General features: G+C 34.8%; 4 protein-coding genes across 5 annotated transcripts; 2 read left to right on the forward strand and 2 right to left on the reverse strand.

Annotated features, from left to right (window-relative positions):
- Positions 1–21: 21 nt before the first annotated feature.
- On the reverse strand, positions 22–2,867 carry LOC141898485 (F-box only protein 25-like). The gene is made up of 7 exons (XM_074784410.1): positions 2,589–2,867; positions 1,922–2,012; positions 1,731–1,823; positions 1,521–1,614; positions 1,051–1,220; positions 707–966; positions 22–618 (listed from the first exon to the last, which is right to left on the reverse strand). The coding sequence occupies exons 1-7, from the start codon at positions 2,717–2,719 to the stop codon at positions 444–446; spliced, it is 1,014 nt and encodes a 337-aa protein (XP_074640511.1). The 5' UTR covers positions 2,720–2,867; the 3' UTR covers positions 22–443.
- Positions 2,868–3,012: 145 nt separating this feature from the next.
- On the forward strand, positions 3,013–5,236 carry LOC141898486 (trafficking protein particle complex subunit 5-like). 2 transcript variants are annotated; one of them, XM_074784412.1, is made up of 7 exons: positions 3,013–3,214; positions 3,680–3,913; positions 4,064–4,152; positions 4,377–4,503; positions 4,579–4,636; positions 4,893–5,017; positions 5,097–5,236. In XM_074784412.1, the coding sequence occupies exons 2-7, from the start codon at positions 3,848–3,850 to the stop codon at positions 5,193–5,195; spliced, it is 564 nt and encodes a 187-aa protein (XP_074640513.1). In that variant the 5' UTR covers positions 3,013–3,214; positions 3,680–3,847; the 3' UTR covers positions 5,196–5,236. The 2 variants fall into 2 exon arrangements, with proteins under 2 accessions (XP_074640513.1, XP_074640512.1); XM_074784411.1 differs by having other exon boundaries at positions 3,695–3,913.
- Positions 5,237–5,371: 135 nt separating this feature from the next.
- Positions 5,372–9,515, reverse strand: LOC141899675 (cell division cycle protein 20 homolog). The gene is made up of 9 exons (XM_074786105.1): positions 9,225–9,515; positions 8,752–9,021; positions 8,319–8,453; positions 7,986–8,182; positions 7,689–7,783; positions 7,388–7,604; positions 6,917–7,042; positions 6,581–6,698; positions 5,372–6,494 (listed from the first exon to the last, which is right to left on the reverse strand). Exons 1-9 carry the CDS (start codon positions 9,457–9,459, stop codon positions 6,313–6,315), a joined length of 1,575 nt encoding a protein of 524 aa, XP_074642206.1. The 5' UTR covers positions 9,460–9,515; the 3' UTR covers positions 5,372–6,312.
- Positions 9,516–10,392: 877 nt separating this feature from the next.
- LOC141900281 (glutathione peroxidase 7-like) lies at positions 10,393–12,110 on the forward strand. The gene is made up of 4 exons (XM_074787090.1): positions 10,393–10,614; positions 10,803–10,952; positions 11,030–11,147; positions 11,228–12,110. The coding sequence occupies exons 1-4, from the start codon at positions 10,393–10,395 to the stop codon at positions 11,395–11,397; spliced, it is 660 nt and encodes a 219-aa protein (XP_074643191.1). The 3' UTR covers positions 11,398–12,110.
- The last annotated feature ends 536 nt before the right edge of the window (positions 12,111–12,646 follow it).

The following is a 12,646-nucleotide window of genomic DNA, read 5'->3' on the forward strand; positions in this document are numbered from 1 at the left end:
AAAGATAAACAATATATCCATCAGCTGTTATAATTATGATTAATTGCAGTTACAAACAACAAAAACACTGGTGAATTCTCAACCAATTATTGAATTACCGGTTTAAAGAGAAACAACAGTGTATCGCTATTGCTTATTGGAAAATTCACAGGACAGGACAACATAATAACAACCATAGTTAAAATTTCCAATTCTTAACTTTAACAACATTTGATAATACTTCTTATTTGATAAATAAGCAGCTATGATATATTTAGTTCATTGTAGTCCTTTGACCAAAGCCTGAAATGTTCTGCATCTAATGTCAACTGCCATTGAGATCATAGACTTAATTATAATGTATATACATGTACATATATATAGTAGAGCTATGAAATCCTGTAACATTTACACAATCTAGTTTCACACTGTCCGATAAACGAATGAATCATAGTGATTTGATTTTACTTGAAAAATAATTTTATGAACACATCAGGAGAGATAGGTGTTGAACTCGGACCTTTGTAATTCTCATCTGGTTGTAATGGGCATGGATGTCCATGTGAGGCCCAAAAAACTATGTTACAATGACAGCATTGATGTAACATAACAGCATAAATCTCTCTTGAGCCGTACTTCCTGAAATCATTAATACGTATTGAGTATAGATCCATATGTATTTTTCTATTTGTCATATTTGAAAATGCTTTCACGATTATGTTCATACTTCGCTAGTTTTTTGTAAGCGTATTTCCAGTTGCAATCGTCCAGGTATTCACCGCGATTTAAACCATGGCAAATTAACTGATTGTCGTCAAAATGGAAGTAACATAAATTTCTCCACAGTATCTGCTCCTCGGTTAACATGTATAGACTAGTTCGAGTTGATCCAGTGTTCAGAATATCAACGTGGTCGGTTAGACGGTGTATTATACTACGTACTAGTTCAGTCGGTAGATCAGTTAGCGTTATACCTTCATCTTCTCTCTATTTAAAGACAATTTGTACATTTTTTACCCTACCATATCTGGTAGAGGGACAGATATCTTAAAGAGGGCTGATAACACAAACCTCTTTCAGTTTTATCGTGTTGAATCTATGCTCCATTGACTCTGCTAGTTGTTTATGTTTATCCCACAACATTTGACTACCGATATGATTAGTTTCACTCTGTACTAGGGCAAAGTTTAAATCATTCAATAACTGATGCATCGTGTGGAGATTATTCTGTGAATGGATTACTGAAAAACAATTATGCCTCTCAGAATACAGCCTCTTGAACCTCGTTAATATGATTCTGACGAAACCCATTTAATACAATGGTTTCGAGCATGTCCCGGCTAAGATATTTTATATCAATCGAGCTTTGGATAGTATGAAACCCATTCACTACGTCATTTTCACTTTTGCCCAAAAGATTTTTATTAATGAGGTTCCACTGTATTTATGTCATTGATTATAAACGGGTTTTAAGCTTATTTAGAATTTTATGATGATAATTTGTTGCATTTACCGGTGATTGATATGAATCATGTACATACCTTGTTGCAAAACCTCTTCTAATATAGAGAATATTTGCCTTTGACATGTTCCACTTAGGTCACTGTAATGTTTAGTCAAGATGATTTCTACCACCTGGCAATAGAATAAGTTCATTTGACATAAATTGCTTCAAGAAGATATTGCTTTAGAATTGATGATTGTAGATGATACAAGTGCTCCTCAACTTCGTAGCTTAATACTGTACATACTTTACAGGCATATTTGAATCTGCGAATATCTTTGACTGCTGAGTAGAAATCTAGACGACTCAATGCATCGCTTAAACTTACTAAACATACTCTCTGAATAATAAACAGCCACCGTATATTCTAACATGTATATTGTGGTAATTGTTAAATTGACGTTGCATTTTAAGCGATGTTCATTAAGATCATCATACTTCACGAGTTGATCCACGGGATATATGGACATGGGGTTGAGGTGATTTCTTCTCCATACAATCATCATATGTTGTGTGAAATCGTATTATCCTGAAATTTCAAATGCATTTTTTTTATTCTTTGAGAGTTAATACGACTATGGCGTATCTTTGTCAGTACAAAATATTGCTTAAGCTATGGTATGTGATATAAAAAAAGAAAATGAAGGTACAGTCAACTCCCGATATACTGCCCACATCAGTGCAGAACGATCGGGGGTGTTTTACTTTGTAATTGTATTGAGATGTACATCGAGAAAACCTGGCGGTAAATGGGAGGGCAGTATATCGGGGGTTGACTGTATATTTGTTCTGGATAGAAAATCTTCCAGTTTTACTAATGATAGTTGGACCACACATTTTGTATCTAAAGTTTAGTATTTGATGTATTTCTGTAAATAGATAAATTTCACTGTATCAATTTTGTGAACTTTGAAATAAAGTTTTGATGGCATTGATTACCAACAATTGTGTTTATGAACGATTCTTTCATCTGAGGATTGATTAGAGACAGTTCCCCTGCTAGGCTGAAAACACAATTTCCTCTAAAGAATTAGTTTAATATACCAGTAAGAATACCACATATGTTGTGTATTAGATCGCCTTGCACCAACGGTTCTCATCCTACCTGTCTTCATTAGGAACATCATTTGAACTAGCTTCATTTGGCTCGATATAACATGCTAATTTCCAGGTCCCTGTACGAGATTTAATCCATTTCAGCCCTGGACACCTCCAATCCTGTCCGATATATGGCATTCTTGCCGGTAACCACACAATTCAGACCAAATTAAATCAGATGGAAAAAGAACCCTCTCTCAGTTTCATAGTAAATCCTCTGAAGTGTTCACACACGAGGAACGTTTATACCGAAGTGAATATTACTAAAATTTTGGATGATATGACACTGCTGCAAGATAAAGAAATTTGTTTTCGATGCCCTTATAGGGTATTCATTAACTAGGCACCTCAATCACTGAATGTGAGCATTTATATTCCATATAAGGAAACTTGTCAATAGCGTCTATTTTTAGATTATTATGGCATATGGGTATAATGTGTTGCAATGATTCGAATGAGCATTGATCTTTATAGTATCCCAAAACGCGATATCAATAAGAGGAGATTCATGTAGAAAATGAATTCTATTTTTGATGACAGTCAATATTATGGATGATTGCGCAACAATTCGCAATCTATGGTTGCTATGGATACAGTACTGTACAAATTTCCAGCACAGTATCATTATCAGTGGTAAGATGAATTCAGCTTCAACTGCTATATTCAATAGTACGGTAATAGCAGGCCTGCAATGTATTAATCTGAAATCAGCGCATACCAATTGAATAACCGATACAGGTGTGATGATGTAAATCTAATTAATTTCTTTCAATTGTCAATGAGTAAACAATATTGTTACTTTTATAGGCTTATTAGATAGAAAGGACAAACCTTTATTGCCAATATTAACGAGCTCAAGTTCTAAACACACTTCACCAACATCGATTACTGAGCTTTATGATTTAAAGCTATTACTTTTTGCGTATGGCCAGCAGAGTTAATTAATAAAGATTACCTCGATATGATATTTTGATTGAAATTTTCAAAAAACTTCAACCTCCAAAGTGCAGCTCTTTCCCATGTATCATGCGTTTTAATCCAATGATCTCCAGGCGATCGCCAATCTTGTCCTAAAAATGGCATTTTTTTCTAAATAAGGATTTTATACTATAGCTGTCAAATAGAACGTGCTATTGTTGACGGAAGTAAATAGGAGATTGTTTTGATCGTCGTTGATTGGTTCGTTCGTGTCACGAGGTCTGAATGTAAATAAACAACTGACATCGGCAAGTGAGGAATAATAGATGGAACCGCAGTAGTTGCAAGATGTCTTCGTTTTCAAGACCAAAACAAAATGTTCTTGATAAACCGCTTAATAAAGGCAAAATAGAGGTATGGATGCTGAAATAGTTGTTTTATGTATTGGATGATAATTGTGTCGGTACAGAAATTACTCATATATCCGATACATCTTATTAAATATGAGTCTTTCAGTTTGTAAATTAAATTTTATTGAGGTTATTCAATATTTCTATTTTCCAGATTAATATCGGTACTTTTGCCATGGTGTTTTCTGAAATAGTACAGTATTGTCAGAATAGAGTTTACACAGTGCCTGAATTACAAAATAGGTTGGTATAATAACTGCCTGCCATGTGGAGTGTCGGGCACGGGCTTGTCACATTTAAACATGAATGAGGTGTTAACCTACAATAATTAGTAACTCCAGTATCCCAGTAAAATGATAGGAATACTAGGGTTAGTCATTGATATTGGTTTTATGCATATACCATCGAATGTGATAAGTTCCTCTAACCCATATACAATTCTGATGCCATGGACTTGTTCATAATAGGTTGTCAGATCTCGGACAGCATGTCGGTGCTAGGATATTGGATGTTGTGTTCTACCGCGAAAAGAATTTCAAACGCGAAGTCAAAGTTGTAAATATGTTAAATTTCATCAAGGGTAATTTATGGAAGGTGAGAATTTAAAATCAGTGAAATTCACCACAGTGCAATTTGTTTGTTTTAATGAATCAGAATGATCAATTTCAGACACTGTTTGGTAAGGAGGCAGATATGTTAGAACAGTCAAATGAAGATGATAGAACTTGTATCCTTTTTGAAACCTATGATCATATACTACAGCGGAAATTTTTTACAACAAACTTCAGAGGATCGGAAAGTAGTATCCGAGTTGAATGTTATGCATTTCATATAGGGCCCTATAAAAATATCTAAAAAACATCTGGGTTGAATGTTATCCAAGATCCAACTTGGGTGGAGTCTATTGAATATCACTGTAATTAGAATTAAACCAGTTGAGTTATAAAAAGTATGTTTAATATCTCTTAACTCTATATGCTCAGTTTATATCATAGAAAAGGAGCCACTTGTGAACAAATTCATATCTGTTCCGAAAGATAAAGGCAATTTGAATTGTTCAGCATTCACAGCTGGTATCATTGAAGCAGTTCTAAACAATAGCAATTTTGTAAGTCGATTCACCCGTTTTAACAGAGGTTGTAGGTGAATTAATACTGAATGCTGGGCTTTTCTTTTATATATTTCAGCCATGCAAAGTAACCGTACATTGGCATAAAGGAACTACGTACATGATTAAATTTGATCCTACTGTCATAGCTCGTGATAAAACAATAGAAGGAAGATAATTCATTTCATGATTATCATTTGTCTAAACATCTTGTAAATAAATATATCTCCTATAATACAATATTCACAATGAAATAGTTGTCATTTGGAATGATGGAAACACAATATCAACGCACATGTACAACCACAAGAATTTTTACATTTATTGTATTTTATTTGATATCAGGTAACAGGCTTATCATAGAAATAAATACATGGAAATGGCCATCATAAAATATGGACATGAATATATTTTATTAGAAAATTGCAGAACTACAGTGAACTCCTAACTGGAAGTAATTGAAGCTTAAACCGGTGACTTTTGTTCCGGAGTAAGGTTATAGTTAGACAATGGATGCGATTGTTCATAGAACGTGATCAACTTAAAGACATTCGATTTAAGAGTAGTATACTAGTAATGAGATTATTAACACATGATCAACTGATGAAATATAAGATATCCAGTGAGTGAGAGATCTAAATCTTCTTGTCCACAAGAAGAATCGAAAGTATGAATAATTATAACTATCATTGAAATGGTGACCATATAATTTTATCTACTCAATGCACCTTCTTACAAAGGCAAGAAGGACCGAAATAAAGAGATTTTAAACCTATTACATACTCATACCCGGTACATATCTTTCGTACAATGATAAATCGATCATTATTAAAATTTCTATTCATACAATCTGAACGATCATTCTGATAAAACCAAACTTAAAGTTTGCTGCATGTGCCAAGAAATTCAACCGAACACGTGGGAGATAGTTCAAGTCTAATATGTTTATACATATAAATCCATTATCACAAAATGCAACATTATACACTAGGTTGAGACCCCTACTAAAAATAACAAACATTTATTAGGAAAAATCAGCAAGTTCTGTTAATTTTTCTTCTGAAGTATTAAAAAATTACATGATATCTCACATTAAGCTACCACTAACTTCTCCAATTTCATCTTGCATGATGAAATGAGTAGAAAAATTACAATATTACGTGTAATATGAACAAAAATTGTAATGTATTTGTATGTGTAGTATTCTATTACTACATTATAAGGCACAAATGGTGTAACAAAACATATATGATATGTTATTGCGTGCTAAATTTGAAGGCATTGATTGTTTGTCTTCATAATCTCCTCATAGAGAGCAGTGAACTTGGTTTTTTATCACTAGATGATTTTGTGGTCTTCTTGCTGTGATTGTCTTTACTAAAACATTTCCACAGTCGCAGAGTTTCATCAGCCGCAGCTGATAACACCATACTGCCATCGGGTGACATCGCTAGATGTAACACACGCGACGTGTGACCTGAAACATACAGATGATTAAAGCATTAGTGACTAAATGAAATGCACATAAAGCAGTGATATGTCAGTCATTACCGCTTAACTTACCAGTTAATTCTGTGACCTTCTGAAGGGATGGATATTTCCAGATGATTAGTTGATTATTTGCAAATCCATGACTAGAAACGAGTTCTCGGTGTTCCTTCGACCAAAGAATAGAACAAACCTAGAAAAACACAAGTATAAAGAAATGAATATGGCATCCATAAATCGGTGTTCTGTCAGATCGGGAAACCAAAATTCCCTGAAAATTCTCAGTGAGTTTCTTTTATGCCACTCATCATCCCCAACTTTCTAATTCCCTGACTTTCAAGAAGTCAGAATTCCAGAATTCCCTGATTTGTAAGCTTACTACAGACGCAGTTAATGATCGAGCAAACAAACCTGAGATTGTGTATCGACATTCTGTATATTTGTACCAGTATTACAATTCCAGAAACGAATGTGACGATCTGCTGTACCACCTCCACTCGCTAGTAAACTAGGCTGCCACGGACACCAAGCTAACGCCTGCAAAATATACACATATATATGAATGATTTAAACGAGACTGCCATCATCATATCCACTAGTATCTAGAGGTATCATAAAGCAATCAGCTGGACTGATGATATCTCTTTGGGATGTCGTCCTCACACAATGTGTAATTGTTTAACAACTAGTAAACTACCAGTAAAACAATACTGTTGGTACTGTGCTGAAAGCAAGAGACCTCTCGCTACTGACAGCAATACTTGGAATTTGGATGAATTTAAGGAAAAATCTAAGCATTTTGATGTAATTTCAGGTTCAGAAAATATTACTCTAATCAAGAGATCAAGAGAAATATAGAAGAAGCATGAACTAATGAAGTACCTTGACTGCAGCGAGGTGATCTGTAAACACGTGTTGAGGTTGATTTTGTCCCATCGTCCAGATATTGAGTATATTATCGTTACCACCTGACGCGAGGTAACGTCCATCAGGAGACCATCTCAAACCACATACTTCCTGAGTATGACTAGACATCGTACTGATGTGATGTTGAGCAACTCTTACGTCGTGATTATGAATATTACCACTCCGGGAACCGCTTAAAAAAAAAAACTACAATCTTAGTACGTTCAACATTCGAACTATCGGCGATGAATAATCATAAATACACTCGATAACTAACCTACTGAGAATATGAGCATTCCACGATAAAGAACCAACACGTCCTGCATGTCCCCCCATTGTTCTTAACTTCTTTGTATTGGCGACATCCCAAATCTGTAAAAACAATTCAACTGCGGTTAAACGAATAGAAGTTTGAAAGAAGTTTCAGACATTTTGCTCAAATTTCAAGTACATTTATAAGCATTTTCCATTTAGGAGTTTTTAAGGAATTGAGAAGTGGCAAGGACACCATGAAGATTATCTATTAGATTGATGAGACGGCTATCGGCTATGAAACAGCATTCCTCATTTTTACCTGGACATCATTGTTACTAGTTCCAACTGCTAAGAAATTTCCTTCTCGAATCCAACTAAGCGATGACACGTAATCTTCATTGTTATCCATAGACATGAGTTGAGTTATATCTCCACATCCAGCGTTCCATAGGTAAACGCAATTACCTAGAGCGACTGCTAAGTGATTATTTACTGACCAGTCCAACAAATTCAAATCTATTTAAAAGAATCAATAGAAAATTAAAATCTTATCAAACTTTTTCTGCGAGGCTTTTAAGAAAAATACTGGTATTTTCTGTGTATAAGACTAGAAAAATCATTTACATTAAGGCAATAACTTAAAATAACTTACAATAATCATCAAGTATATCAGGAGCATCAAGTATTCGTTCGGGAACCTGTGGTATGTGACGTGTAGATTTTTTAACTGTTGATTGAGGGGTTTTAGTTTGAGACGTATATAAAACTTTCATATTATTAGAACAACCTGAAAAACAATAATTATACTTCAAAACACGACTGACGATATATAATGAAAATGATTTCGTCAAAGTCGAATTTAAGCCAAAAATAGCGATGAGGTGTTGTGAAATTTAGATCCAACCATTCTCGATGTATGGAATTTATTGGAGTCAGGAAAAGCTGAGCAGCCTATTGTCCGTTATTTAATGCTCTGGGGAGGAACTTTCAAAACATTTTCCAATTATCTCTAGCACTTTAGGTTAGTCAGCACTGCTAAGAGTTTTACAAGCTTTTGAGCGAGCAACCGGCCCCAGATTTCTTACCTTCAGGAGGTTGCGGAGCTTTACTCTTGTACGATAAAATCTTATTGTTCATTGAATCGCCGTTGAGATTATTAGACATAATTCGTTGATACATCTGTTTCGATGGACTACTCGCTTCAGGGTCGACGTTCTGTTCATTTTCCTGCTGTACGAGTTTATAATGAGCGACGTCGTAAAGTGAAGATCTACGACTCGGTATAAATCTGTCGCCGCTGTTTCCCGGAGTTTTATTCGGCGTTTTGTTTCCTTTCGACGGTGTTTTTGAGTTTCCTAAACATAAAAACGAAGAAGCATCGATGAGTATTAGAAGCTGGTTATTACCGGTTTCTGATCCAGTTTTAGTTAAGAATTCTTTCAATGACTTAATCCCGGAGAGCCATATCCAGATATTCCCCGATTCCGGATCTGTAAGAACCCTGTTAAACACTGTCAAGTGTAAATCCAACACTAGCACGATTATCTTGCAAACAAACCTTGTTTTCTCGGTGTTTTTGATCCGCCTGGAGTTTTATTCACGCTCATGTTATTCGACTTGACGGGACTTCTCAAGTTGTATCCAACGCTCGTATTATTCGCCGACATATTTAACGACGTATTAGTGGAACTTTCGTGTAGTTTTCGTTGCCATCTCATCATCGGACCTCGCGTCAATGGAGTGTCCAATTTCAAAAGGCTGCTCATGTCATTTTCGAAGTTAAAATGTGCCATCTTTAATCTCGCCGATAAGCTTAATTTAGAAGAACGATGGCTTTGAGTATTGGCTACAGTTTTCCTATGAATGAGAATCAATGTAAAATAATTTTTTCAAATGAGTGATACAAATTTTAGTAAAAACAGAGATTGAAACAACATATACATCTCACACATACATGGTGCTAGCAGAGATTGACACTAATAATATGAATCTAGGCTACTACTGAATTTTACTCTGTGTTGACAGCAATGTTTATAAGGTGAACAATGATCTGATCAGTCATCACTTCGACTGATTTGTGCTCACAAACAATGTAATTAAAATGACACCGATTAATTTTCTATAGCAACTAATCACACAACTAATTTCTGGTGGCGGAGCACACTACTTAACACTTTGTCTATAATAGTATAAGGCCTATCAGGACTTGCTTGATTTAGTCGGACTATCAATAAATTACCAATTTAACAATTTTGATTACCATTGCTCTAGACCCCAAATATTGGCCTGGCAACGTAACGAACTTGAACTTGAACAGTTCCATTCTTAAGATATCGGTTTGTAAGAAATTTGTTTTGAAAGTACAAAGAAAAGGGGCCATTTATATAGGCATCATAGGACTAGGGACATTTCTGCCCTAAATATCATGAATTTAAGTAATTGCAAGATAATCGATTCATACAGAAGAATAAACAACTATTGTATAAACCATTTTTACCTTTTTGTATAATTTGTGATCTGTGAAATTCAGGATGTAAGACGATTTTTCCGTCGTCTTAAAACAATCAACAGTTTAAAATTCGCGGATCCGGAAGATTGTCGATTGGGCTCGAGTCCCGAAGCTGTCAGGTTCAAATGCTATCGGGTTCGAATCCCGCGTAGCGCAGGGATCTGCGACGTGTCAATCGTGTTTCAATCAGTTTCGATTCCCTAAAATCGCATCCAAGATGGCCGCGCCCATGGAACATATCGGCGCTTCAAAATCTATGATGTACTTCCTTGTTTTTAGCGTTATTTTATCAATATTTGATGTGACAGTTGTTTTTGGAAACGGTGATGAACGACTGAGGCCTGACGTCGATCCTACATCGAACCATGTAAATATTTATTCGTTTGAAGTGAGTGATATCGATGGAAATTTCATTTCGTTAGATCGTTTCAGAGGAAAGGTAAGTTGTTATTTGCTGATTGAAATGATAGATTTAAAGTTTAACTAAGTTGGGCACCGGCCCTAAGGTGAAAATTGTTGATCTAATTTTTGATAGCTCTTGGTGTATTTTAATTGTATCTGCTAGCTCTCACTTTATTTATTAAAGATTCTGATATCTTCATCATTGTTATGTTATATGTATTCCAGGTTTTGTTAATGGTTAATGTTGCGAGTGAATGCGGTTTCACTGATGGACATTATAAGGCGTTAGTTGATTTACAAAGAACTCTTGGAAAAACAGGGTCTTTTTCAGTTTTAGGGTTTCCTTGTAATCAATTTGGCGCTCAAGAACCAGGAGTAAGTACTTAGTCAAAGACATTATGATAGTTTATAATGAAGATAACATTTTAATTTTCTGTGTTGCTATTTTGTAGACAAATGAACAAATTAAAAAATTCGCTCAAATCAATTATAAGGTTAATTTCCCAATGTTTGCCAAGATTAACGTCGTAGATGGTATTACTGTAGCACCATTGTGGAAATATCTAGCTGGTTAGTCATCTTTCATCTCTTATTGGTATTCAATTCTTTCATCCACCTTTGTCCTTATAAATTTTACTATCATTTTTCAGAAAAATCTGGAAGTGCTCCTCAGTGGAACTTTTGGAAATATCTGGTGAGTTCGGATGGTGAAGTGTTGCAAGCGTGGGGTCCTTGGAATGATTGGAATACAGAAATCATTCCCGTTATCAAAGCAGAAATTGAAAAAGACCATGTGAAACATAATCCGGATGAACTTTAGATGAAAAAAAATATTCTCAGGTTTGCTGCTCCATGATATTAGTCTTTCTAGAAGGGAAATTAAATAAGCTACCTGAATGTTCAGCTATGACACAGGGTCCCTACGATTCCTTAAAAACTCCTTCTAAACAGAAATTGCAGAATTAATAGAAAGAATTAAACAGAAAAAAACCACCGAATTAATGGTTTACCCGAGATGAACAATACAGAATTTACAGGAGTCTACAGTAATTGGGATATGAAAGTGATGTGGACAATTCCTCAAAATTTGAAACTTTCTCCTTGAAAACTCTTTATATTAGAGAATGACTGATCTGTAGGGACCCTGTATAAACTTAAGTTGTAAAAGGTGCGTTTGTGGTAAAACTGCTGTCATTTCTTCCACTGCCATGATAAACAAAATAGCAATTATACATATTTTTTGTACTGGTAACATATCTTTTATGAGTTCAAAGCTAAGTTATCTACAAATCGATATGTACTTAAATGAATAGTTTGGTAATCAAGTTCTATGATAAACAACTGTGCAATACAGCTTTCCGTTTAAAAATATATCTCATTTATCATTGATAAGAAAAGAGTTCTTCAAATTCCTTCGATATTCTGACTAACACTTTTACGTGGCCACAGTTCCAGTGCACCAGTCCTATACGGTTTCCCAGTGCCCTTTCATAATAGTGACATGGGAGTAGAAGTGTACATCAGAAAATTCTCGACCATTATAGCAATTGATTTTAATGTTACAAAATAAGAAATTTTTAGAAAAAAGATTTATCAATTATTGAACACCACCTTAAAATACCTCTCACAAATGTTCTATGATAGTTTGAATCTGCAAATTATTTAAAGATGTTATATATATTTACAAACTTGGCACAGTAGTGGTGTCCGTTAACGTGGAGAGTTTATCTCGTGTGGTGGTAAAGATGTTCGAAAAAAGGATTCACATTAGTTTTCTATCTACAGTAATATTTACAAAAAAATGATCACAAATGTGTTGAATTCTGTTGAATACAAGGCTAGTTCCTCATTCATGTTAATGGCTTGTTTCATTAATAGCATCCGAAAGACAAAGACCTGAGGTTTTATTCATCTCACTTCATTGATTAACAAACAAGCCACAAAATGAAAGTATTTGCTGATCATTCTATGGCATGCCTAGTTGTAAGAGATTGACTTTAATCCTCGCCTGGCTTTTTTAAGAGGGGGAATTGTCAGTATCATCTCTGTAGGGAATTTGACTGTCACTG

The sequence above is a fragment of the Tubulanus polymorphus genome, chromosome 2 (assembly GCF_964204645.1).
Source record: "Tubulanus polymorphus chromosome 2, tnTubPoly1.2, whole genome shotgun sequence".
In the NCBI taxonomy this organism is placed as follows: Eukaryota; Metazoa; Nemertea; class Palaeonemertea; order Tubulaniformes; family Tubulanidae; genus Tubulanus; species Tubulanus polymorphus.

Coding starts and splice junctions, on each gene's coding strand:
- LOC141898485 (XM_074784410.1), bottom strand. CDS start 2,719: ATGCCATATATCGGACAGGATTGGAGGTGTCCAGGGCTGAAATGGATT. Junction 1,615..1,730: donor GATTCAAATATGCCTGTAAA/GTATGTACAGTA, acceptor TTCTATTGCCAG/GTGGTAGAAATCATCTTGAC. Junction 967..1,050: donor ACACGATAAAACTGAAAGAG/GTTTGTGTTATC, acceptor GTCTTTAAATAG/AGAGAAGATGAAGGTATAAC.
- LOC141898486 (XM_074784412.1), top strand. CDS start 3,848: ATGTCTTCGTTTTCAAGACCAAAACAAAATGTTCTTGATAAACCGCTT. Junction 4,637..4,892: donor AAATGAAGATGATAGAACTT/GTATCCTTTTTG, acceptor CTATATGCTCAG/TTTATATCATAGAAAAGGAG. Junction 5,018..5,096: donor TTCTAAACAATAGCAATTTT/GTAAGTCGATTC, acceptor TATATATTTCAG/CCATGCAAAGTAACCGTACA.
- LOC141899675 (XM_074786105.1), bottom strand. CDS start 9,459: ATGGCACATTTTAACTTCGAAAATGACATGAGCAGCCTTTTGAAATTG. Junction 8,183..8,318: donor TGATATACTTGATGATTATT/GTAAGTTATTTT, acceptor TCTTTTAAATAG/ATTTGAATTTGTTGGACTGG. Junction 7,784..7,985: donor CTAGTAACAATGATGTCCAG/GTAAAAATGAGG, acceptor TTGTTTTTACAG/ATTTGGGATGTCGCCAATAC.
- LOC141900281 (XM_074787090.1), top strand. CDS start 10,393: ATGGCCGCGCCCATGGAACATATCGGCGCTTCAAAATCTATGATGTAC. Junction 10,615..10,802: donor TAGATCGTTTCAGAGGAAAG/GTAAGTTGTTAT, acceptor TATGTATTCCAG/GTTTTGTTAATGGTTAATGT. Junction 10,953..11,029: donor TTGGCGCTCAAGAACCAGGA/GTAAGTACTTAG, acceptor GCTATTTTGTAG/ACAAATGAACAAATTAAAAA.